The following is a 19,614-nucleotide window of genomic DNA, read 5'->3' on the forward strand; positions in this document are numbered from 1 at the left end:
AAACCAGGTGGATCCTAATGGATTATAGGGGATCATAGTAGGTAATAAGAAAGTGGGGGTTCACTGTAGGTCTTAGAGGATCTTGGAGGATCAATGACACTCAGAGGAGATCATTGTTGGTTGTAGAGGATCGTTGGTTTTAGGATTGATTATGGCGGATTAAAGTGGTCGATGATAAGTTGAACGTAAGCTGTCAGAACAGATCTTGGTGATCTGACACGTCACCGTGTTTGCTCTGTCAGATTGTAAGGCCTGACAGTTTGGTCTTCAGGGTTGCAGCTGCTGGTTGCTGCTTCCTGTTGGACTCAGACAAATGTTCGCTCTTGTTTGCTCTTCTTCTGTTTGTAGTCTTCAAGCCGATCTTCGCTTCTGCTAAAATGTGCATCAACCCAAACGCAGAAATAGATCTGAAGTCTCCGAAGGCGAAGCTTCAGCTGGAGGTCCAGAACATCGGCATTGAGATGACCAAACCGCAGGTAAGTTGAGGCACAGCCTGAGGAACAGGGACAGATACAGATAGGTGAAACAACCTTTACCTGTGTGTTCTCCACAGTACCTGAGTATGCTGGAGGTACTGGAGTCCATTGACTTAATGGCAAAGAACGCCCCCTACAGGAAGTTCAGGCCCGATCTCCCCGTCCATAAAAACACCAAATTCTGGTGAGCTTGCTCTGTCCTCAGGTTGTACACTCGATTCTAATGTAACAAAATTAATTTTTTATCCGTGATTTTCGCATACTGGAGCGGAGCAGGTTTGTGACTTAAAGTCAGTCCTGGGAGAAGAACCCGACCAGAAGCTTCATGCACATGAGTCTGCTGAAAACTGTTATGTGTTTTGTCAGATTAGAGAAAACTGTTAAAAAGAAGGAAGTTAATTTATCATACCTGTGTGATGGATGTGACCTGCAGTTATTCTTTCAGATCAGGTGAGATATCATCATCAAAGGTTTTGATGGTTCCTCTCCTGATCCATTAACTAAGACAAAATAAAAACAGGATCGAACTGGTTCTGCTGTGATTTTTGGTTCCTGTTACATTCAGGTGGAGGTACGCTTTCAACAGCATCATGGAAGTGCACATCCGAAGGTTCAGCCACATGTGGTCCTGGTCCAAAATCAAACAGCATCGGAAGAACCTGAGGGACTACAAGACTGCCTACAAGTCCAAACTGCTGAGCCAGAACAAGCTGTGTCCAGATACTGAGAAACAGATCCAGGTGAGGCAACAACCAGTCTGACACAGACTCTCTACCCAGCATCAAGCTTCTTCATCATTCTGGCTGTTGTTTAGCTGTTCTGAGTTGATTTGAGCTGGTTGGCTTGCTGAAACAGACGTGGCCTTCAAACATAAACCTCTAACAGGGTTGAGGTCAGAGCTTTAGGAAGGCTCTTTCAAAGCCCCAGTCTGCTTTAGCCATTAAACCCAGTTTGGATGTGGGTTTTGGGTCATTGTCGTGTTGGAACATCTAGCGTGTCCTCCTTATTAAAGGATAATAATGCTGCTAAATAGCATGATGCTGCCACTGCCAAGCCTCACCTTGGGTCCTTCAAAGATCTTGTCATTGTGTCCAAACAACTCTTATCTTTGTATTTTTTTGACCATCAAACTTTCCTCTGGAAGACCCTTGGCTCGTCCATGTGGACAGCTGCAGATATAAGTCCAGCTGAAGATGTCCATTTTGGAGCAGGAACTTCTTTCTTGTTCAGCCTCTCAGTCCATGGTCCTGTTAAACTGGCTTCTCTGTGGACAGTACCACTGGTGTTCCAGAGTTTCCAGTTTTTTCTGTTTGAATATGCTCCCTGATGTGTTTTTCAACAGATGTATTCTGATTTTAAAATGCAACTCATTTTGTGATTTACTGTACGGTATCCTGAAGGACTACAGAAGAAAAGTAGCCCTCATGGCTAACTCTGGCATGTTCTGCCAGGTTCATTGTCCCTTCTGAAAAAACATCATCATCCTGGCAGGCTTGAGCCTTGATGGCTCCTTAGCTGTTCCTGATTATTGGAACCAGTTGCGTTATATTTGAGGGAAAGTATTCCTGTCTTCTTCCAGATGTTTGCAAAGTGCTGCTGCATCTAAGTAAGTTGGACCTTCTGCTGAAAATGGACCGACGTTGAGTTGAAGTCCAGATGTAACTGATCCTGTCAGGCAGAGCTTGTTCTTCAGGTTGGGTGGTGCTGAATTTCCTTCTCTACTAAAACATGAATTTAGCCACCTTGTTATTAGATAAATCGAGATATTTGAAGTTTTTATTGGATATGTTGCTCAAACAGAACAGAAACTTAAAACTTTTTGTTTTTTTTTATCATGAAATGTTCTTTAAAATGATGGTAAAATGTATTTTGGTCTGTTTTCATCACCCATTAGCACCTCCTTTCCTTTTGTCTAACATGTTTATTAACAAAATAAAATAGAATGTGTAATATTTGTTACTTAAATATTCAGTACAAAAATAAAAATTAAATTAGAAATGTTGAAATTTAAACAGTTTTTAACCCAAATTTATTGGCAGTCTTATTGATCTAAATTGAGCTGGAAACCAAGCCAATGTTACGTGTCAAGGTGTATTGCAATATTACATAAAGTCATAAACCAGAAGAACAGTTATTTATGCTAATTGTATCAAATATATATAGTTTCATGTATTAAATACTGCAAGTTTGGGGAAAATGCACAGAAAACAATTAGATATCCAAGGACTAACGTAAAAATGTTCAGAATTAGTGTGTTTTTATGTTGTTCAAAAAATGTTTGAGGTTAAAAATGAAATACTTCCAAATGAGACAAAATAAATCTGAACTTAAAAGAAAGAAGAAATGTTTCAGTTGCAGGAGTTAATGATGATGTTTTATCATTTCGTTGTTTTGTGATTTGTTAAAAGGTGACGGCAGGTTTTAAGATGACTAACATACATAAATTGTCTTTGTTCCCTAAATACTCAGATGTGTTGGATAGTCTGTCCGGATGAAACGATGGAAGAATAATTTCACCTTAAACCTTTTAGTTCTGGTGGATTTAGGTTTGATCATTGGGCGGTTTTTTCATATTTTAGCATATTAATAAAATACATTCCTTCTGGGATCCCCCAAACTGAGGAATGTCGCTGGAGAGAGGGATGTCCGGGTTCCCCTCCTGGACCTGTTGCCCACACAACCCGATCTCAGACAAGTAACAAAAAAACCTGCTAAAAAAGCTTGTCTCTGCTGTGTGTCTTCAGGATCTGGAGAAAACCCTTGATGTGTTCAACATTACTTTGGCCCGCCAACAAGCCCAGATGGAGGTGATCTTTTGAAAATGAAGCTGATCGCAATGTCTTCTCACGGGTCCTGTCTGATTTTTAGCCTTTCTGCTCCTGCAGGTGATCCGATCTGGACAGAAGCTGGCTGGGAAGAAGCCTGGAGGCCAGAAACAGGGAGGAGGCTTCTTCAGCGGCTGGTTTGGGAGGAAGACAAAGAAGGAGGAGCAGGAGGTGGAGGAGAGCAAGGAACCTGAGAGTAAGGGCTGCTCTGAACCTTCTGAGAATGCTCCATAATTTGGTTCTAACTTAGCATCTTGTGGTTTAGGTTCAGGTCTGGATCAGCTAATGACGGCTGAGGAGAAAGAAAAACTCTACACAGCTATTGGTTACAGTGGCAGCTCCCACAACCTGGCTTTACCCAAACAGGTAGGTACACTCAACAAAATATGTTGACCTTCATGACAGAACAGTTAGAAATTCCCTGAACCAGTCTGGGTGTTTGGAAGGGTTGAAGGAGGAAGCCTCTTCTCTCTAAAAACAAGATGGCAGCATGATTTAGGTTTGCAAAGCTGAATTTGGATGAAGGACAAGACGTCTGGGACAATATCTTCTGGACAGATGAGACCGAGGCAGAGATGTTAAACCATAATACACAAAAACATGTTTGGAAGAAACCAAACACAGAATATCAGCACCAACTCCTCAAAATAATAACTGAGTGGACCATAAAAGTCTCTGTATATCAAAGTATTCTAGAGCCAAATGTGAGACCATCTGTCCAAGCTTGGTCCAAACTGCATCATCAACAGAGCAATGATCCCAAACACAGGAGCAGATCTACACCAGAATGGCTGAAAAGGAAAAGAATCAAGTTGTTACAATGGCCCAGTCAAAGTCCAGACTTCAACCTGTGAACTGTGCAGGAACCTCAATGAACTGAAGCAACACTGGAAAGAAAAGTGGACCAAAGTTCTTCCACAATGATGGACAGAAGCTGATGCTGAGAGTTACTGCTGCTGAAGGATGTTCTACAAGCTGTGGGATCAGGAGGTGGTCCCAGTGTTTAACACGGCCTCTGCAGTTTGCTTTAGTTACTCTTCAATAAATAATGACACTGTGGAACATATTCCCTGAAGTGAGACTGGCCTCATTTCAAGAGCTGCTGAGAACTTGTTTGTGTAAAATATTTGGAGAATTGTCTTTAAGATTCCTCTGCAGTCTCAAGTGATGATGCTCAAGTATTCTGAACATCTGTGTTTTAGTACGTTGCTGTGATCATCACCTTCCAGCTGCTCAGGACCTCAGTGACGATCAGAGAGCAGCACGATGTACCAGAGACCCTGAACATCCAGATGGTTAATCTCAGCACCAAAATATCTCAGAGACCCGGAGCTCAGGCTGTCAGGTGGGCACATTTATTCTAAGTATCTTCAGACTTCTCTTTAAGGTTGTAGAAGACCAGTCTCAGTTAGACTGAGATCATTTCCTGTCTTCCTGCAGGGTGGAGGCAGCGTTGGAGCACTGGTACGTTACGGGCCTACAGCAGCAGGGCACAGTCCCCTCGCTCATTGCCTCCGTTGGGGATTCTTCATCATCGCTGCTCACTGTTGTGTTTGAGTTGAACCCAGAGGAGAGTGCTGCTGACCAACTGCTGAAAATCCACTCTCAGCCCGTGGAGATAATCTACGATGCGGTAAACTGACTTCAGTTCAGAGCTCAATGGTGTCATTTAATTTCTCTTGGAGTGTAATGAACTAGGTTGTTGCACCAGATTGTGTGACCAAGAGATTTTAAGACTCCAGTTGCCGCTGTTAAAAAGCTCGATTAATGGTCACATAGTTAGCTGTAGGGCAGCATATTAGTGTGGTCACATTTAGTAACACCTACCTAGTGTGTCCGCCTGTATTTATCCACACTGCTGTGGCAAATACCTTTTTCATATGCATATTGTATATAAAGTCACGTGTCCTCCTTCTAATGCTTATTCTCTCAGCTGAGTAAGTCTGTGGTTTCATGTTCTGCAGAGCTGGAAGCTGCAGAAAAACAGTATCTGTAGTGAGTCAGGCCCAATTGTTTTAAAGATTTTCTGATTTTCTAAAGCATCAGCATTCAGATGACACCCTTTAAGTGGAACACCTCAGGGCATTTAGAGCATTGCTATTGTAAGGAGAGCAGTTTCTATGAGTGAAAGGTCAAATATGTGTTTATGTTCACCTTACTTTCATATTTCTGATCTTATCTCCTTCTCTGCTGCTTCCGAGCAACTTTTCCTTCAAGTGGACAACCTGAGTCAGCTCTTCCTGGTGTATCCTCTCCACATTTACCTTATTCTCCTCCAGGTGACCATCAACAGTATGGTGGACTTCTTTAAGATGGGAAAAGGTGTGGATCTGGAGGTCCTGACTTCTGCCACACTGTCCAAACTTGAAGAGATCAAAGAGAAAACTTCTGCAGGTGAGGCCAGCAGCTGATGTAGCTGGATCTGGGAAGGTTTAGGATAAGATAAAACCAGACCTTTTAACCTCAGGATGAATTGAAATTTAGTTTTTTCAACAATCAGAGCAGCTGGATCCACATTAGTCTCTGATTGTTTTTTCTCTCTGCAGGTTTGTCTCACGTCATTGAAACCAGGAAGGTCCTGGATCTGAAGATCGACCTGAAACCGTCTTACCTGCTCATACCAAAATCAGGCTTTTACAGCAGCACATCGGATCTGATGATCGTGGATTTTGGTAGCTTCCAGGTCCGCTGTGATTTCATTTGGTTCGGATTTTGCTGAATTATCTTCATGTTTATTTCTTCTAAGTTCAACATATTTTAATTAGTAACTCAGATCAGAGTTTAGGGACTGTTTTTCCAGTCTGGCTTAAAGAAACCAACCAGTCAACTCAAAAAGTGCATGCTTCATTATTACCGCACTTCTTCTAGCACAGTGTTGGAGGGATGATGGGACATGGTTGGATCAGTTTAACAAAAGGTTGTGTGTGCAGCTGCACAGCGTGGATCAGAGCAGTGTTGGTTCATCTTCCTTTTCGTCTCTGGAGGAGATTATGGATCGAGCCTATGAGAGATACGACGTGGGACTGAGAAGAGTTCAACTGCTCTATAGCAAGTCAGGTCAGAAGTTAAACAACAACTCTATTTCGCATAAGGCTCAATATTACAAATGTTTTCAGTAAGTAAACTGATTTTAGGAGAGACCTGGAAGACTGCTCGGCTGCAGAGTTCATCAGTTCAACACATCCTCCAGCCTATGGATCTCACGCTGCACCTGGCCAAGTGTATGGTGGAGAAGGATGCCCGGATGGCCAGGTATGACCCCCACCTACATCCCTGCCTTATTCACCTGGTTACTGATACTAAATTATTTCCTGTGTGGGACTTCAGGTTCAAGCTGTCTGGTGAGCTGCCGCTAATGCACTTCAGAATCTCAGACCAGAAAGTCCAGAACATCATGGAACTAATGGAAAGCATCCCCATGCCCAAGATGGACTCTGCTCCTTCCACCCCAACTGAGAAGGTAAACTCCAGTTCCAGTGAAGTTGAGACGTTGTGTAAAATGTAAATCAAACAGAATGCAATGATTTGCAAGTCCTGTTCAACCAATATGCAATTGAATCCCCTACAAAGACAAGATATTTATTGTTTAGATTGATAAACTTTATTGTTTTTGCTAATATTCACTCATTTTGAACGTAATGCTTGCCACATCTTTCAACAAAACTGGTACACGGGAATGTTTACCACTTGGTCACATCACCATGCAATGAGGTAGTAACACCATGAACAAGAACATCAGTTTGTAAAAGGATAGAATTTAAATTGCCTCTGCTGTTGGTTCTGTGATACTGAGGAAATTAAAAACGAAGCATATTTTTTTAAGTTTTTACAGCATTGTCTGATAAGGATTTGCTATATTTAAATTTTCTTTCAGTGGCAGAATACTTGGCTAGATTAAACTCAAAGCTCATTAAAACTTCTAAGATTGGACGGGGTTAAAAGGAAATACTGTTATTTGTTTACATCCAGTGCCTTATATCTGAACAAGGTCCAGAGTATAAAGACATGAGTGAATAGGTCAGTGGATGTTTTGAGCAAAGCCAATTGGATCTAAGATCGCATTAAAGGCTGTATTTAGGCTATCACTTTCAGGGTCAACATAAATGTTAAAATGCCCTACTAATGACTTTATCAGTATTTAACACTTAATCCAATAAAAGTCTAAGAACTGATCTACAAATGAGAATAAGGGTCTGGAGGATGATACAAAACAAGTGAAAGTGGTTTTAGTGCTTTGCAATTTGGATGAGGAAAACTAAGGGTTAGATATTCCTAATAGTTGTAGCTATTAATCGGCCTGGGATTAATCAATAAATAGCTCCTGAAAGAAGGAAAGCAGTTAAATGATGGCATGCAGCTAAACGAGTCGTCACTGGTCAGATCCTGGAGGGGACCAGATAATTGTTTTGGCAAACATACTCACCGAAGCAACACTGATTATGGTGACCTCCATTTGGCGTAACGTGTCATTACTGTCAGCATGAATAGCAATGTTATTGTATTTAGTCTTATCCTTAGCTGGCAGTTTAAGGTAGTATTTGATGTCGGCCGTTCTCGCACCTGGCAAACCTTTGACTATGGTCGCTGGTGTCTCTAATGCAACATTTCTGATTATAGAGCTGCCAATTACCAGAGTCGCCTTCTCAGTGGATGTGTCACATTGCAAGGAAAATCTGTTAGAAACGCGGATGGGTTTGTGATGACCCTAGGGCTGGGATCTAGGACAATGCTTTGTATGTACCATCAGTAAACTGGCCTAGGGTTCCCTCTGCAGAAGGACTGCTATGGAACGCACCAAGGATGGAGCCGGGCCTCCAATTCCGACAGTTTCGTGTCCAAAGCTACAAAAAACAGAGAAAAACAGGAATGATTCCTAAACGTAAAGGGCAGCCGCAGAAAATAGGTGTTTTAATGTGGTTATGTGTTGGAATATCTCAGAAATGTCACAGTAAAGATAATTTAGATCAAATTGAAAGAGTCTGACATACCAAGCAGATCTGCCGTGTGCCACACCAAAAACAGGAAAGAATGCATTATGCCTTAAAGTGGTTGCATGGTCATTTCTTTCCATGGTCACCAGATGCATATTCAGGGGATCAAGGAGGTGAAGAGAGTTGCATGGAGAACTTTGAGGATAGCTGAGCTGTAGTAGCTCTGTTTGGATTTGACCCTATTGAGATGTCTTTTTTTTTTTTGCAGGTGTTGTCGCTGGCCAGGGCTCGATCTCAAACGCAGAATATAGACCCCACCTTCTTTGACACATTCGAAACAGGTAAACTGTTCATCTGCTCTGATTTGTTGGAAAACGATGTTCATATAACTTCAAAACAATGTCAGGAGTATTAGTCATTGTATTTGTTCTCTTTAGTAATATACACTGAAAAGGAAGCAGTCTCAGTTGTTTTCACCCTCTGAATCCAGACTCTGATGAAGATGCCGGCGGGACATTGACAAATGAAGAGCAGCAGCAGTCCACTCAGGAAGAGCTCATCAACATTCACTTCAAGTTTGAGCTCAGAGAGGTGTGTTAGTGTTTCTGCTTAGCTGAAAGCTCATGGATTGTTGGGGTGGTGTGATCTTAGACCAACCTCTGACATAGCAATGCATATTGTTCTCAGATTCTATTGGAGCTCACACGGCAGGTTGACCAGGAAAAGACCATTCTGTCCTTCAACATCTTGCAGCTAGGAGCTGAAGGCAAAATGCGAAGCTATGATATGGTCATCACCTCGTATCTGCGACAAGTTTCAGTCGACTACTGTGATGTACCAGGTGATTCTAGACTTTTTCCTGCTGAGCTGCTGACTCACCTGGTTCACAAATCGGGTTCATAAACGTTCACTGTGGCTCCATGTCTGTTTCCTTCATGTTTTTAAAGCCTGGCAAACTACTTAACAACTAATAAAAAAATAAAGTAGCATTTTCAACAATAATTGAAAGTAAGGGTATAAAATCTATGCTCAAATAATATTTATCCTTCCGATTCTAACATAGATGACTTTTTTAAATTATATCAACCTTCCTAAATTAAATAAGGAACAGAAAAAGGTTCTGGAGTTACCTTTACCAGCAAGTGACCTCCATGAAGCAGTTAAAAGTATGCCTAATGGCAAAGCTCCTGGACCGGATGGCTTTCCTGCAGAACTCTTCTGGCCACTGCTGGCCGGGTGGTCACAGAAATTCAGGAAACCTTGATGCTTTCTCCAAATATGAATTGTGCTAGCATACACTACCAGTCCAAAGTTTTAGATACACTTGCTCATTTAATGGGTCTCTTTATTTCCATGACTCTCTGCATTGTAGATTCTTACCAAAGGCAACACAAATATGAACGAACACACATGGAATTATGTAGTAAACAAAAAGTGTAAAATAACTCTAAACTTTTTTATGTTTTAGATTCTTCAAAATAGCCACCCTTTCCTTTGATTACTACTTGGTCTCTTGGCGTTCTCTCCATGAACTTCATGAGGTGGTCACCTGAAATGGTTTTCCAAAGAGCTTCCCAGAGATTCATTGAGAGACGGCCAAAGGTTAATATTTTAGTCACCACAGCAAAGTGCAGCTACTTTAAGGAATCAGTTTAGAGAGAGGCTCCAAAAAGGGGTGTCCACTCACCTAACTGTTCGGTATATTCATTGAACCACTAGTGGCTGCAATTCAAACTGCTAATAGAATCCATAACATTTGTTTATATGCGGATAATGTGTTGCTATTTCTGGAAAATGCATACCCCTCTCTAAGAGAAACAATAAACATAATAAATAAGTTCTCAACAATTTGAGATTATTAACTGGAACAAGTCAAAGGCCATTCCTATCTCTCACCCAACCATTCCTTTACAAATTGGACACCTCAGGTTGGGTGTTCTGGCATCGGCAGAACACCCAACATTCCCGGTTTTAAGGTTTTTTGCATAAGCAGCAGTAGGCTTCAAAGTCACTGGTTCCTATTAATCCACGTGTTGTTATATTTGCATTTTCCCATGATGGCAGCAGCAGTACTTCTTCTATTTCCGCTCGTTGACCATCTCGTGATGTTGACTCGCCAATAACACAAAAGCTTAATTGGCTGGCTGTGTGGTTTTACTTGTAAATGCATTCAATAATGCACAATAAAGTGGAAGCATTTTAATACGCATTTGAGGTAGCATTACATGAAAGTACAAATATTAGGACCAATTTAAAATAATTTAAGACTTAAGCATAATGATTTAGTGGAGTAACTTTTTAAGGCCTTAAATTTATATTTTCTAATTCTTTTAAAGACTTGGTGGGAACCCTGTAATCCAAATGGTTGAACGTCATACAGACACAGGTTACTATTACACCCATGTGACTCCCCTACTTTGATGCTGGACATGTAGGTAACCAATTTCTCAATATGGATTGCCTGAAATGCCAAGATAGAACATGTGAAAAAGTCAAAATAAATAAATAAAGCCTGACAGCGGGTCGCTGATTTTCAACAATCACAACAATTTGGCTCGGCTAGCTTTTATTGCTGCTGCATTCTCTAACAAACTCAGTATGATCAGTTTCATCTTTCATCTAGGGAATAAAAACTATTTAAGTTTATCAATATGTTCATGTTTCTCTGGGATAATATATCAATTTATTACCCAATTTTTATCTGAAAGTAAGTTGTGGCTTATATCAAAGCAAGAGCAAAACGTGTTCCATTTCTAAGCTTCTGTCAATGCGTCGTGATTTCAAGTTGAAGTTTGAATTTAAACAAAGATGAGTTGATCTCTCTGTATATTTCATTGTTGGGTGGACTTCAATTAGTGAAATTGTTTCTCCAGCAGTATGACAGTTTAAGGATTTCATGCTGAGAATATTTTAACCTCAAACCATCTGAGAGGACGAACATTCAGATTTAACTGTTTATTATTGAGTTTAGCCTAATGTTTATTAATTCTCTGTAGCGTTTGACCCGGGTCCCCTTCTGCTGTGGTTCCTGTTGAATGATTGAGAGCTCATTTCTACAATATTAACATCCTTGTACAACACAGGTATAATCATTTAACTATAACTATACCTTTATTTAGCTATATAAATATGCGGAGAAACACTTTATAATCATATTATTTCTCTGGATATAATTACTTTAACCATGTCTTGTCTTTTAAGTCTTACATTTAAAATTCTTAACAAAGAGCTTTTATTTTCTAAACATCGCCAAAGTGGGAAACATGCTTTCCCAAACTGATGCTGAAAGAATTATCCATGCATTCTTCACTTCACTCCCAGGCTGGATTATTTATTGCAGTTTTAGCCAGATGTCTAACCAACTCCCCCAAAAAAATCTAAAGTTAATCCAAAATACTCTCAGTTAGAGATTTTAGAGGTACTTCCCACAAAGTTCTGCTGTTTTCTTGGCTCCCTTCATCTCATATAAAGACTCTACCCACATTGCTACTTATTATAACCTAGAGTCGTATAAGACGTCTGGTTTGCTCTCAAGGCGCTGGCCTGAGTTTACCGGGTCCCCAGAACCTGTTACGGAGTCTTTAGGTTTTTGGCTCCTGTGAAGCAGCTCTTAATCAGTGTGAGAAATGCCAGCTCCCTTCTTTGTTTTTAACTTTAGTTCAATCTCTTGAACTTATTAATTTTTGTTTTGTAAAGCGCTTTAAAAATGTTTCAGAATCAAACATTAAACCGATCTGAGTTGGTTGTTTGACTGTTTCAGTGGGCAGAGATCGTCTCCACCTGATCAGCTCTTTACAACAGCAGGGTTCCGACCTCCTGAAGGTGGAGTTCATCAAGGTGAGTTGAACATGTTCTCAGATTTGCAGTGAATCATCACTGATGTGTTTAATATGTTGTGGGAGGGGTTAACACTCTTTGTTGCGTTTGTCTCCCAACACTTCATCTGTGGTGCTGCAGGCTGACCCGAACGGTCCCAGCTTCCAGACTCAATTCAGAAACACGGAGCAGATGCTGAAGGTGGGTAAAATGTCTTGCCTCTGGGTTTTATTGCTCCATGCTAGAACTCTGATAATGTTCTCGGCCCGTGGTTTCCAAAAATGTTTTGTTTAATATCCTGACACAGCTGTCTGACACTCTGCTGTTTCAGGTGGAGGTTTCCTCGCTAGACTTCCTCCTTCACACTAAAGCTCTGCTTGCGACCATTAGCTACCTGAACAGCACCGTGCCGGCACAGTTCAGTGCCACACGGGACCAAGTAACCAAAAAGCAGGTGCAGAAAACCGAGCAGGGTTGGACAGGTAATTCCCCTCGGTATCCTCACAGGTGTCTTTACATCACAATAAATTAGATTTTCATCAGAATGTTGATTTTAGCAGTTCAAATAAAAAAGTGAAACTCATATTAAGTTTCATTACACATACTTTGAAGCCCAGCATTATTCATACGCCTGGCAGGTTTCTGTCTGTCTGTCTGTATTTTGATGATTATGGTTTACAGATAATTAAACCCCAAAATTCTCACTTTCCCTTCACAATTCTTTGCAGGCTGCAGTTATTCCTTTTGCTAGTGCTTCTTTTTCTACAGTTTCTCCTTCCACTTAATTTCAGATAAATATGCTCGGCTTCTGTCTCAACACCCAACTTCTTTAGCAATGAACTAGCTCACCTTCCTTGTGTAGAGAGTCATTGACTGTCTGCCGGACAACAGTCAGGTCACCAGTCTTCCACATTATTGCCAGCCGTTACATGAACATAAAGTAATGTTTATGGATAAAAACATATTGTTCTGATGTCATATTGTAGTTTTCTAAATAATGTAATGCAGAATCTTATCTGAAATAATTGAAAAATCTCTCTCTGTGTCATAAATAGGTTCAATATACGAGTTTCACTTTTTTAAATGAATTGTTGAACTAAATTAACTTTTAAAGAAAATTGTAATTTAATGAGCTGCAGTTGCAGCATTCTGGATGTGATAGGAGGTGTGTGTGTGTGTGGTTCTTCAGTGTCTAAAGGCAGTAAGGATGGTGGCATCTTCAGCTTCAAGCTGTTCGCCATGTTGGACTGCTTCCATGTGGAGGTTTGCGATGATCACTGCAGCATCGCTGACATCAGAGTTCAGGGTACCAATATTTTTCTATTTTTCTGTCTTAGCTGAACTTCTGCAGATGTACAAAGTCTAATCTGCGCTGATGTTGCCTCCACACAGGAATCAATACATCGGTGTTTGTGCGAGCGAAGGATACGGAGGTGTTTGCCCGCCTCAGAGACATTGTGGTCACAGATGCCAACCCCAAAACCATCCACAAGAAGGTCAGAGACACACAAGGACAGGAGATCCTCTGACTGCAGCAGCTCCAGTATTGGTTCTAGCAGTTAGTAACATATGTGATCTCCTCTTCTTCCAACCTCCAGGCTGTATCCATCGTGGGTGAGGAGGTGTTTAACTTTAAGCTGTCCTTGTTTACGGGGGCGACACTGGGGGACGGATACAGCGACATGTCAAAGGTGGACGGGAAGATCACGATGAGTCTGGGATGCATCCAGATTGTCTACTTGCACAAGTTCTTCATGTCTCTGCTGGTCAGCAGCTGCAACAAAACACACACACACATACACACACACTTGCAAATCCAGAGTCTGTAAACCAGGTTGACTCCCAGAGCTGAAAATCTGATCAGAGATAAATTGGAGGTAACCTGGATCTGTTTGATCTACTGTAGCAACCTCATGTGAACTGTTTCTGTTTATTCTGATTGGTTTGTTTCATCAAACTCATCATTTATTCATTTTGAGATTTTAGTGATCAGTGGAATCCCGATACAGCTGCAATGAGTCTTAAAACGAAGTTTGAATTTATTGAAGATTTTCTCTGATTCCCATAGGGTCAAAAGTATACATACACCAATATTTGGTTAAATGTTTGTGAGTAAGTTGCACCTCCACTAAACACTTTCACTTTAAACTGGTAGAGTTCATTTAAAATGCTCGGTGTTCTGGAACACCAGCTTTTAGTCATGGTCCGTAGTTCCCAACTGGGTTGAGGTCGGACATTTGGGAAGGACATTTCCAAGCTTGATGCTAACCCGATTTAGCTATTAAAACTATTAAAACCAGTTTGGACGTGTGTTTTGGATCATTGCCATGCTGGAGCATCCAACCGTTCCAAGGAGGTAGTCCGTCAGCGTTATTTTATCATCATTATGCAATGCAGCCATACCATGATGCTGCCACCACCATGCCTGACATTTGGTACAGTGTTTTTAGGTTTGTAGACTTATCTTGGTTCCTTCAAACATCTTGTCATTGTGTCTAAACAGCTCCAACTTTGTCTCTTAAAACGTTTTTCCAGAGATTTCAGTCCAGCTTGAAGGTGTCTGTTTAGGAGCAGGCGCTTCTCTCTTGTTCACCATTGTCTCAGTACATGGTGATAATGAACTGGCCTCACAGTGGAAGTAACACTGGTGTTCCTGCAGTTACCAGTTGATGACAGACCTGATCTTTAACATTTACGGTTCTGGAACATTTATCGCCTTTTTATCTGAGGGGGATAGTTTGGGTGTTCTTCTAGACTTTGGCAAACGAGACGCACACCTAGATATCTTAATTACAGTTCTATAAATATTCCACCCTGGAAAAAGAACAATAAATCAGTAAATGCCAGAATAAATTTTATATTCATGCAAATGATGAGTGATTGGAAACCTTTAAAGTCAGAACTTCAGCGTACATCTTGGCTTGGAGCAAGAAGTTTTCCTGAAATCTCCATCATTTGCAGAGGGAAACAGCTGTGGGTGAAGTGGTAACTCTGATGTCATTTCCTGTAGTTGGCCTCAGTCAGGCATTCATAGGTGAAGAATACCCACCTGAATGCAGCCTGCAGAAACCTTTCAGATATAAATCTCGTGAACCAGCAGCTACACTTCTAAAACTTCAATGTTTCATGTTTTTACCTGTTTCTGTTCACCGTTGCATGTTTTTTTCACCTGTTAGTTGTTTCTAATATCTTCTGTCTTGTTGGTGTGTTTTGTCCTTACAGGCTTCTTTTAGCTTTCAGTACCCGTCAGCTGATGAGGTACAGCATCCAGCATGCAGCTTCAAACTGCACCAAACCTTCTGCTTTACCTTCACTCAGACACCGCTGTACCATCACCCCTCTTTTAATGTCATCTGATTTAAGGTCCCTGTGACCCAGTTAACCCCATCCTAAACTCAATTTATCGTCAACTTATTGGGTTTCATATGAAGAGATGAATATCAAGAAACCTAACAGTGGTGTTCTGTAGCAACTGGAAGAAATGGAAACCAGTTCCAATTTCAATGCTGCAGATCTTTTATGCTGTAAAAGTTTGGAGGTGGAGCCCCATTGATTAGGTCTGTTTGTCTATTAAATGCCAAATAGAGCTTGAGAGCTTCAGAACATGAATGCCAGTTCAACTCGTCAAACTAGTTTGTGTTTTAAACCATTCTGGACCTGTTATTGGAGAATGGCAAGGACCAGTACCCAACTTGAAGAGGCCACAGCCTTAAATCCAAGAAGAGCTGGATTTGGTCAGAACATAAAGCTAATGGCAGCAATACATGTAGTTGATGCATAATTAATTAATGCATAAGAGTGAAAGTGGTCATTATGTCCTCCAGCAGTCTAAGCCAATAGCAGCATAACTACACAGATAGTTCAGGATAAACTAAGCCACTCTAACTATAAGCTTTATCAAAAAGGAAAGTTTTAAGCCTAGCCTTAAAAGTAGACAGGGTGTCTGCCTCACGGACTAAAACTGGGAGCTGGTTCCACAGTTTAGGAACTACAACAGGCAGTAAAAAAAGAAAACCTGTTTAATATAGTAAGTGACATGTCCTAGTCAAAGTTAACCCCAACGTTCTTTGCTACCGGAGGCCAATTTAATGGCATCCAGAATAAATGATTGACTAAATAGTTTGTATTTCTGAGGTTCTGGTCCAAAGACGACAACTTATATATTCTCTGAATTTAGAAGCAGAATATTTAAAGTTATCAACATTTTTATGTCTTAGAGACATGCCTGTAGTCTAACTGATTGGATTCATCAGGATTAATGGAGAAATGTAGCCGTGTTTCTCATGCTATTAAAATGTTACGAGTGGATGAATAAACACAGCAAAAAAACGGACCCAAACACTGAGCCCTGAGGGACTGCATTAAGTACCGTGGTGTGTGAGGAAGTTTTATTATTAGCTTAAACAAACTGGAATCTGGTAGACAATTAAGACCAGACCATATCCTAACAGCCTAGATTTTCTTCGTATTTATTATTTTATTGTCAGGTGTGGTGCATTTGTCAATTTATTGAGGAGAGTTTGGAGTTTCCTTTGTTTAAATCTTCATGACAAAAGGATACCAGAGTGTAACTCTACAGAACCTGGTACCCCCATATTTGTGGGACTTTGAGTTGTTTAAACTGAATGCTCTGATTGCTGTTGCAGGAACAGTGGCAGCAATAAATGAATGCTTTTCATGCCTGACGTGTAACTGCACCCAGAGCTCATTTTTCAACATATACAGGTCCTTCTCAAAATATTAGCATATTGTGATAAAGTTCATTATTTTCCATAATGTCATGATGAAAATTTAACATTCATATATTTTAGATTCATTGCACACTAACTGAAATATTTCAGGTCTTTTATTGTCTTAATACGGATGATTTTGGCATACAGCTCATGAAAACCCAAAATTCCTATCTCACAAAATTAGCATATCATTAAAAGGGTCTCTAAACGAGCTATGAACCTAATCATCTGAATCAACGAGTTAACTCTAAACACCTGCAAAAGATTCCTGAGGCCTTTAAAACTTCCAGCCTGGTTCATCACTCAAAACCCCAATCATGGGTAAGACTCCCGACCTGACTGGCCAGAAGGCCACTATTGACACCCTCAAGCAAGAGGGTAAGACACAGAAAGAAATTTCTGAACGAATAGGCTGTTCCCAGAGTGCTGTATCAAGGCACCTCAGTGGGAAGTCTGTGGGAAGGAAAAAGTGTGGCAGAAAACGCTGCACAACGAGAAGAGGTGACCGGACCCTGAGGAAGATTGTGGAGAAGGGCCGATTCCAGACCTTGGGGGACCTGCGGAAGCAGTGGACTGAGTCTGGAGTAGAAACATCCAGAGCCACCATGCACAGGCGTGTGCAGGAAATGGGCTACAGGTGCCGGATTCCCCAGGTCAAGCCACTTTTGAACCAGAAACAGTGGCAGAAGCGCCTGACCTGGGCTACAGAGAAGCAGCACTGGACTGTTGCTCAGTGGTCCAAAGTACTTTTTTCGGATGAAAGCAAATTCTGCATGTCATTCAGAAATCAAGGTGCCAGAGTCTGGAGGAAGACTGGGGAGAAGGAAATGCCAAAATGCCAGAAGTCCAGTGTCAAGTACCCACAGTCAGTGATGGTCTGGGGTGCCGTGTCAGCTGCTGGTGTTGGTCCACTGTGTTTTATCAAGGGCAGGGTCAATGCAGCTAGCTATCAGGAGATTTTGGAGCACTTCATGCTTCCATCTGCTGAAAAGCTTTATGGAGATGAAGATTTCATTTTTCAGCACGACCTGGCACCTGCTCACAGTGCCAAAACCACTGGTAAATGGTTTACTGACCATGGTATCACTGTGCTCAATTGGCCTGCCAACTCTCCTGACCTGAACCCCATAGAGAATCTGTGGGATATTGTGAAGAGAACGCTGAGAGACTCAAGACCCAACACTCTGGATGAGCTAAAGGCCGCTATCGAAGCATCCTGGGCCTCCATAAGACCTCAGCAGTGCCACAGGCTGATTGCCTCCATGCCACGCCGCATGGAAGCAGTCATTTCTGCAAAAGGATTCCCGACCAAGTATTGAGAGCATAACTGTACATGATTATTTGAAGGTTGACGTTTTTTGTATTAAAAACACTTTTCTTTTATGGGTCGGATGAAATATGCTAATTTTGTGAGATAGGAATTTTGGGTTTTCATGAGCTGTATGCCACAATCATCCATATTAAGACAATAAAAGACATGAAATATTTCAGTTAGTGTGCAATGAATCTAAAATATATGAATGTTAAATTTTCATCCTGACATTATGGAAAATAATGAACTTTATCACAATATGCTAATATTTTGAGAAGGACCTGTATGCCATGCAACTCACTCAGCTGCCATCATAAACCTCACCTCATCACTGCCATGCCCCTTCAGTTACATAATCACTGCCTAAATGACCTCACTTCCTGACCTGAGACGTTTTCTGACCTTCAGTCTCTTTTCCTAAATGTGGAACTTCCTTTATGAACCTTCAAACAGCTTTTATTGCTGCAGTGAGACATAAAGCAGAGCCAACATTAAATTTTAACAACTTTAAACTCAATGATTTATTTTATTGTACTTGTATTCAGATTTAAAGTCAAGGTTTAAAGTGTGAGAGCTGTTTTCAAAAGGTTCATATTGCTAATGTCATATTTATGAAACAGAAACCAACCTCAATGCTCCTTACATGCAGCGCAGGCCTCACCAGCTCTCTGTGAGCCAATCATCATGTCGTCTCACCCCACCGTTTGTCTTCCAGATGTTCTTCGACAACTTTCAGACGGCTAAAGAAGCTCTGAGCAGCGCCACTTCTCAGGCCGCAGAGAAAGCAGCATCCAGCGTCCGAGACTTTGCTCAGAAGAGTTTCCGCTTGTCCATGGACATCAGGCTGAAGGCTCCCCTCATCATCATCCCTCAGTCCTCCACATCCCAGAATGCCTTGGTGGTGGATCTGGGACTCATCACGGTGGAAAACAGCTTTGCATTGCGATCAGGTGAAGGATTCCCTGTGCCAGTCGTGGTGGAGAAGATGGGCATAAAGCTGACGCAGCTGAAGCTCTGCAGGTATCTACACTACTTGAAAGAGATGAAGGGATGTCTTAAAAGGGTTTGAATTCAAGCTACACCAGAATTTTAGCAACAACTTGAAGGGATTATTAAAACCAGAATATAGTGTTTATTCTTTGGGATTTTATTATTGATTTGCTAAATCCTAATCACAATAAAAGTATAGAATAATTTATTGACATGATGCACAGCTTGGGTTTGGTTCCCCTGGTAACAAGACCAACTATGATAACATCACATTGTGCCCTTTTAAATAATAGATCATATATACAAGTCCTTCTCAAAATATTAGCATATTGTGATAAAGTTCATTATTTTCCATAATGTCATGATGAAAATTTAACATTCATATATTTTAGATTCATTGCACACTAACTGAAATATTTCAGGTCTTTTATTGTCTTAATACGGATGATTTTGGCATACAGCTCATGAAAACCCAAAATTCCTATCTCACAAAATTAGCATATTTCATCCGACCAATAAAAGAAAAGTGTT

At 41.0% G+C, this 19,614-nt stretch overlaps 1 protein-coding gene across 1 annotated transcript in view; it reads left to right on the top strand.

Moving 5' to 3' along the window:
- Positions 1-19,614, top strand: part of vps13c (vacuolar protein sorting 13 homolog C) — a 110,217-nt gene that overhangs the window by 14,129 nt on the left and 76,474 nt on the right. Inside the window, exons 13-35 of the mRNA XM_047362512.1 lie at positions 349-476; positions 554-660; positions 1,042-1,216; positions 3,221-3,283; positions 3,362-3,497; positions 3,567-3,667; positions 4,504-4,646; positions 4,742-4,934; positions 5,581-5,695; positions 5,848-5,984; positions 6,232-6,358; positions 6,436-6,553; positions 6,629-6,761; positions 8,501-8,573; positions 8,723-8,823; positions 8,920-9,073; positions 11,993-12,069; positions 12,190-12,249; positions 12,380-12,530; positions 13,238-13,354; positions 13,441-13,544; positions 13,647-13,814; positions 18,809-19,113. Coding sequence (XP_047218468.1) covers positions 349-476; positions 554-660; positions 1,042-1,216; positions 3,221-3,283; positions 3,362-3,497; positions 3,567-3,667; positions 4,504-4,646; positions 4,742-4,934; positions 5,581-5,695; positions 5,848-5,984; positions 6,232-6,358; positions 6,436-6,553; positions 6,629-6,761; positions 8,501-8,573; positions 8,723-8,823; positions 8,920-9,073; positions 11,993-12,069; positions 12,190-12,249; positions 12,380-12,530; positions 13,238-13,354; positions 13,441-13,544; positions 13,647-13,814; positions 18,809-19,113 — 2,986 coding nt within the window. The remainder of the gene's footprint in view (positions 1-348; positions 477-553; positions 661-1,041; positions 1,217-3,220; positions 3,284-3,361; positions 3,498-3,566; positions 3,668-4,503; positions 4,647-4,741; positions 4,935-5,580; positions 5,696-5,847; positions 5,985-6,231; positions 6,359-6,435; positions 6,554-6,628; positions 6,762-8,500; positions 8,574-8,722; positions 8,824-8,919; positions 9,074-11,992; positions 12,070-12,189; positions 12,250-12,379; positions 12,531-13,237; positions 13,355-13,440; positions 13,545-13,646; positions 13,815-18,808; positions 19,114-19,614) is intronic.

This window comes from Girardinichthys multiradiatus, chromosome 4, assembly GCF_021462225.1.
Source record: "Girardinichthys multiradiatus isolate DD_20200921_A chromosome 4, DD_fGirMul_XY1, whole genome shotgun sequence".
In the NCBI taxonomy this organism is placed as follows: domain Eukaryota; kingdom Metazoa; phylum Chordata; class Actinopteri; order Cyprinodontiformes; family Goodeidae; genus Girardinichthys; species Girardinichthys multiradiatus.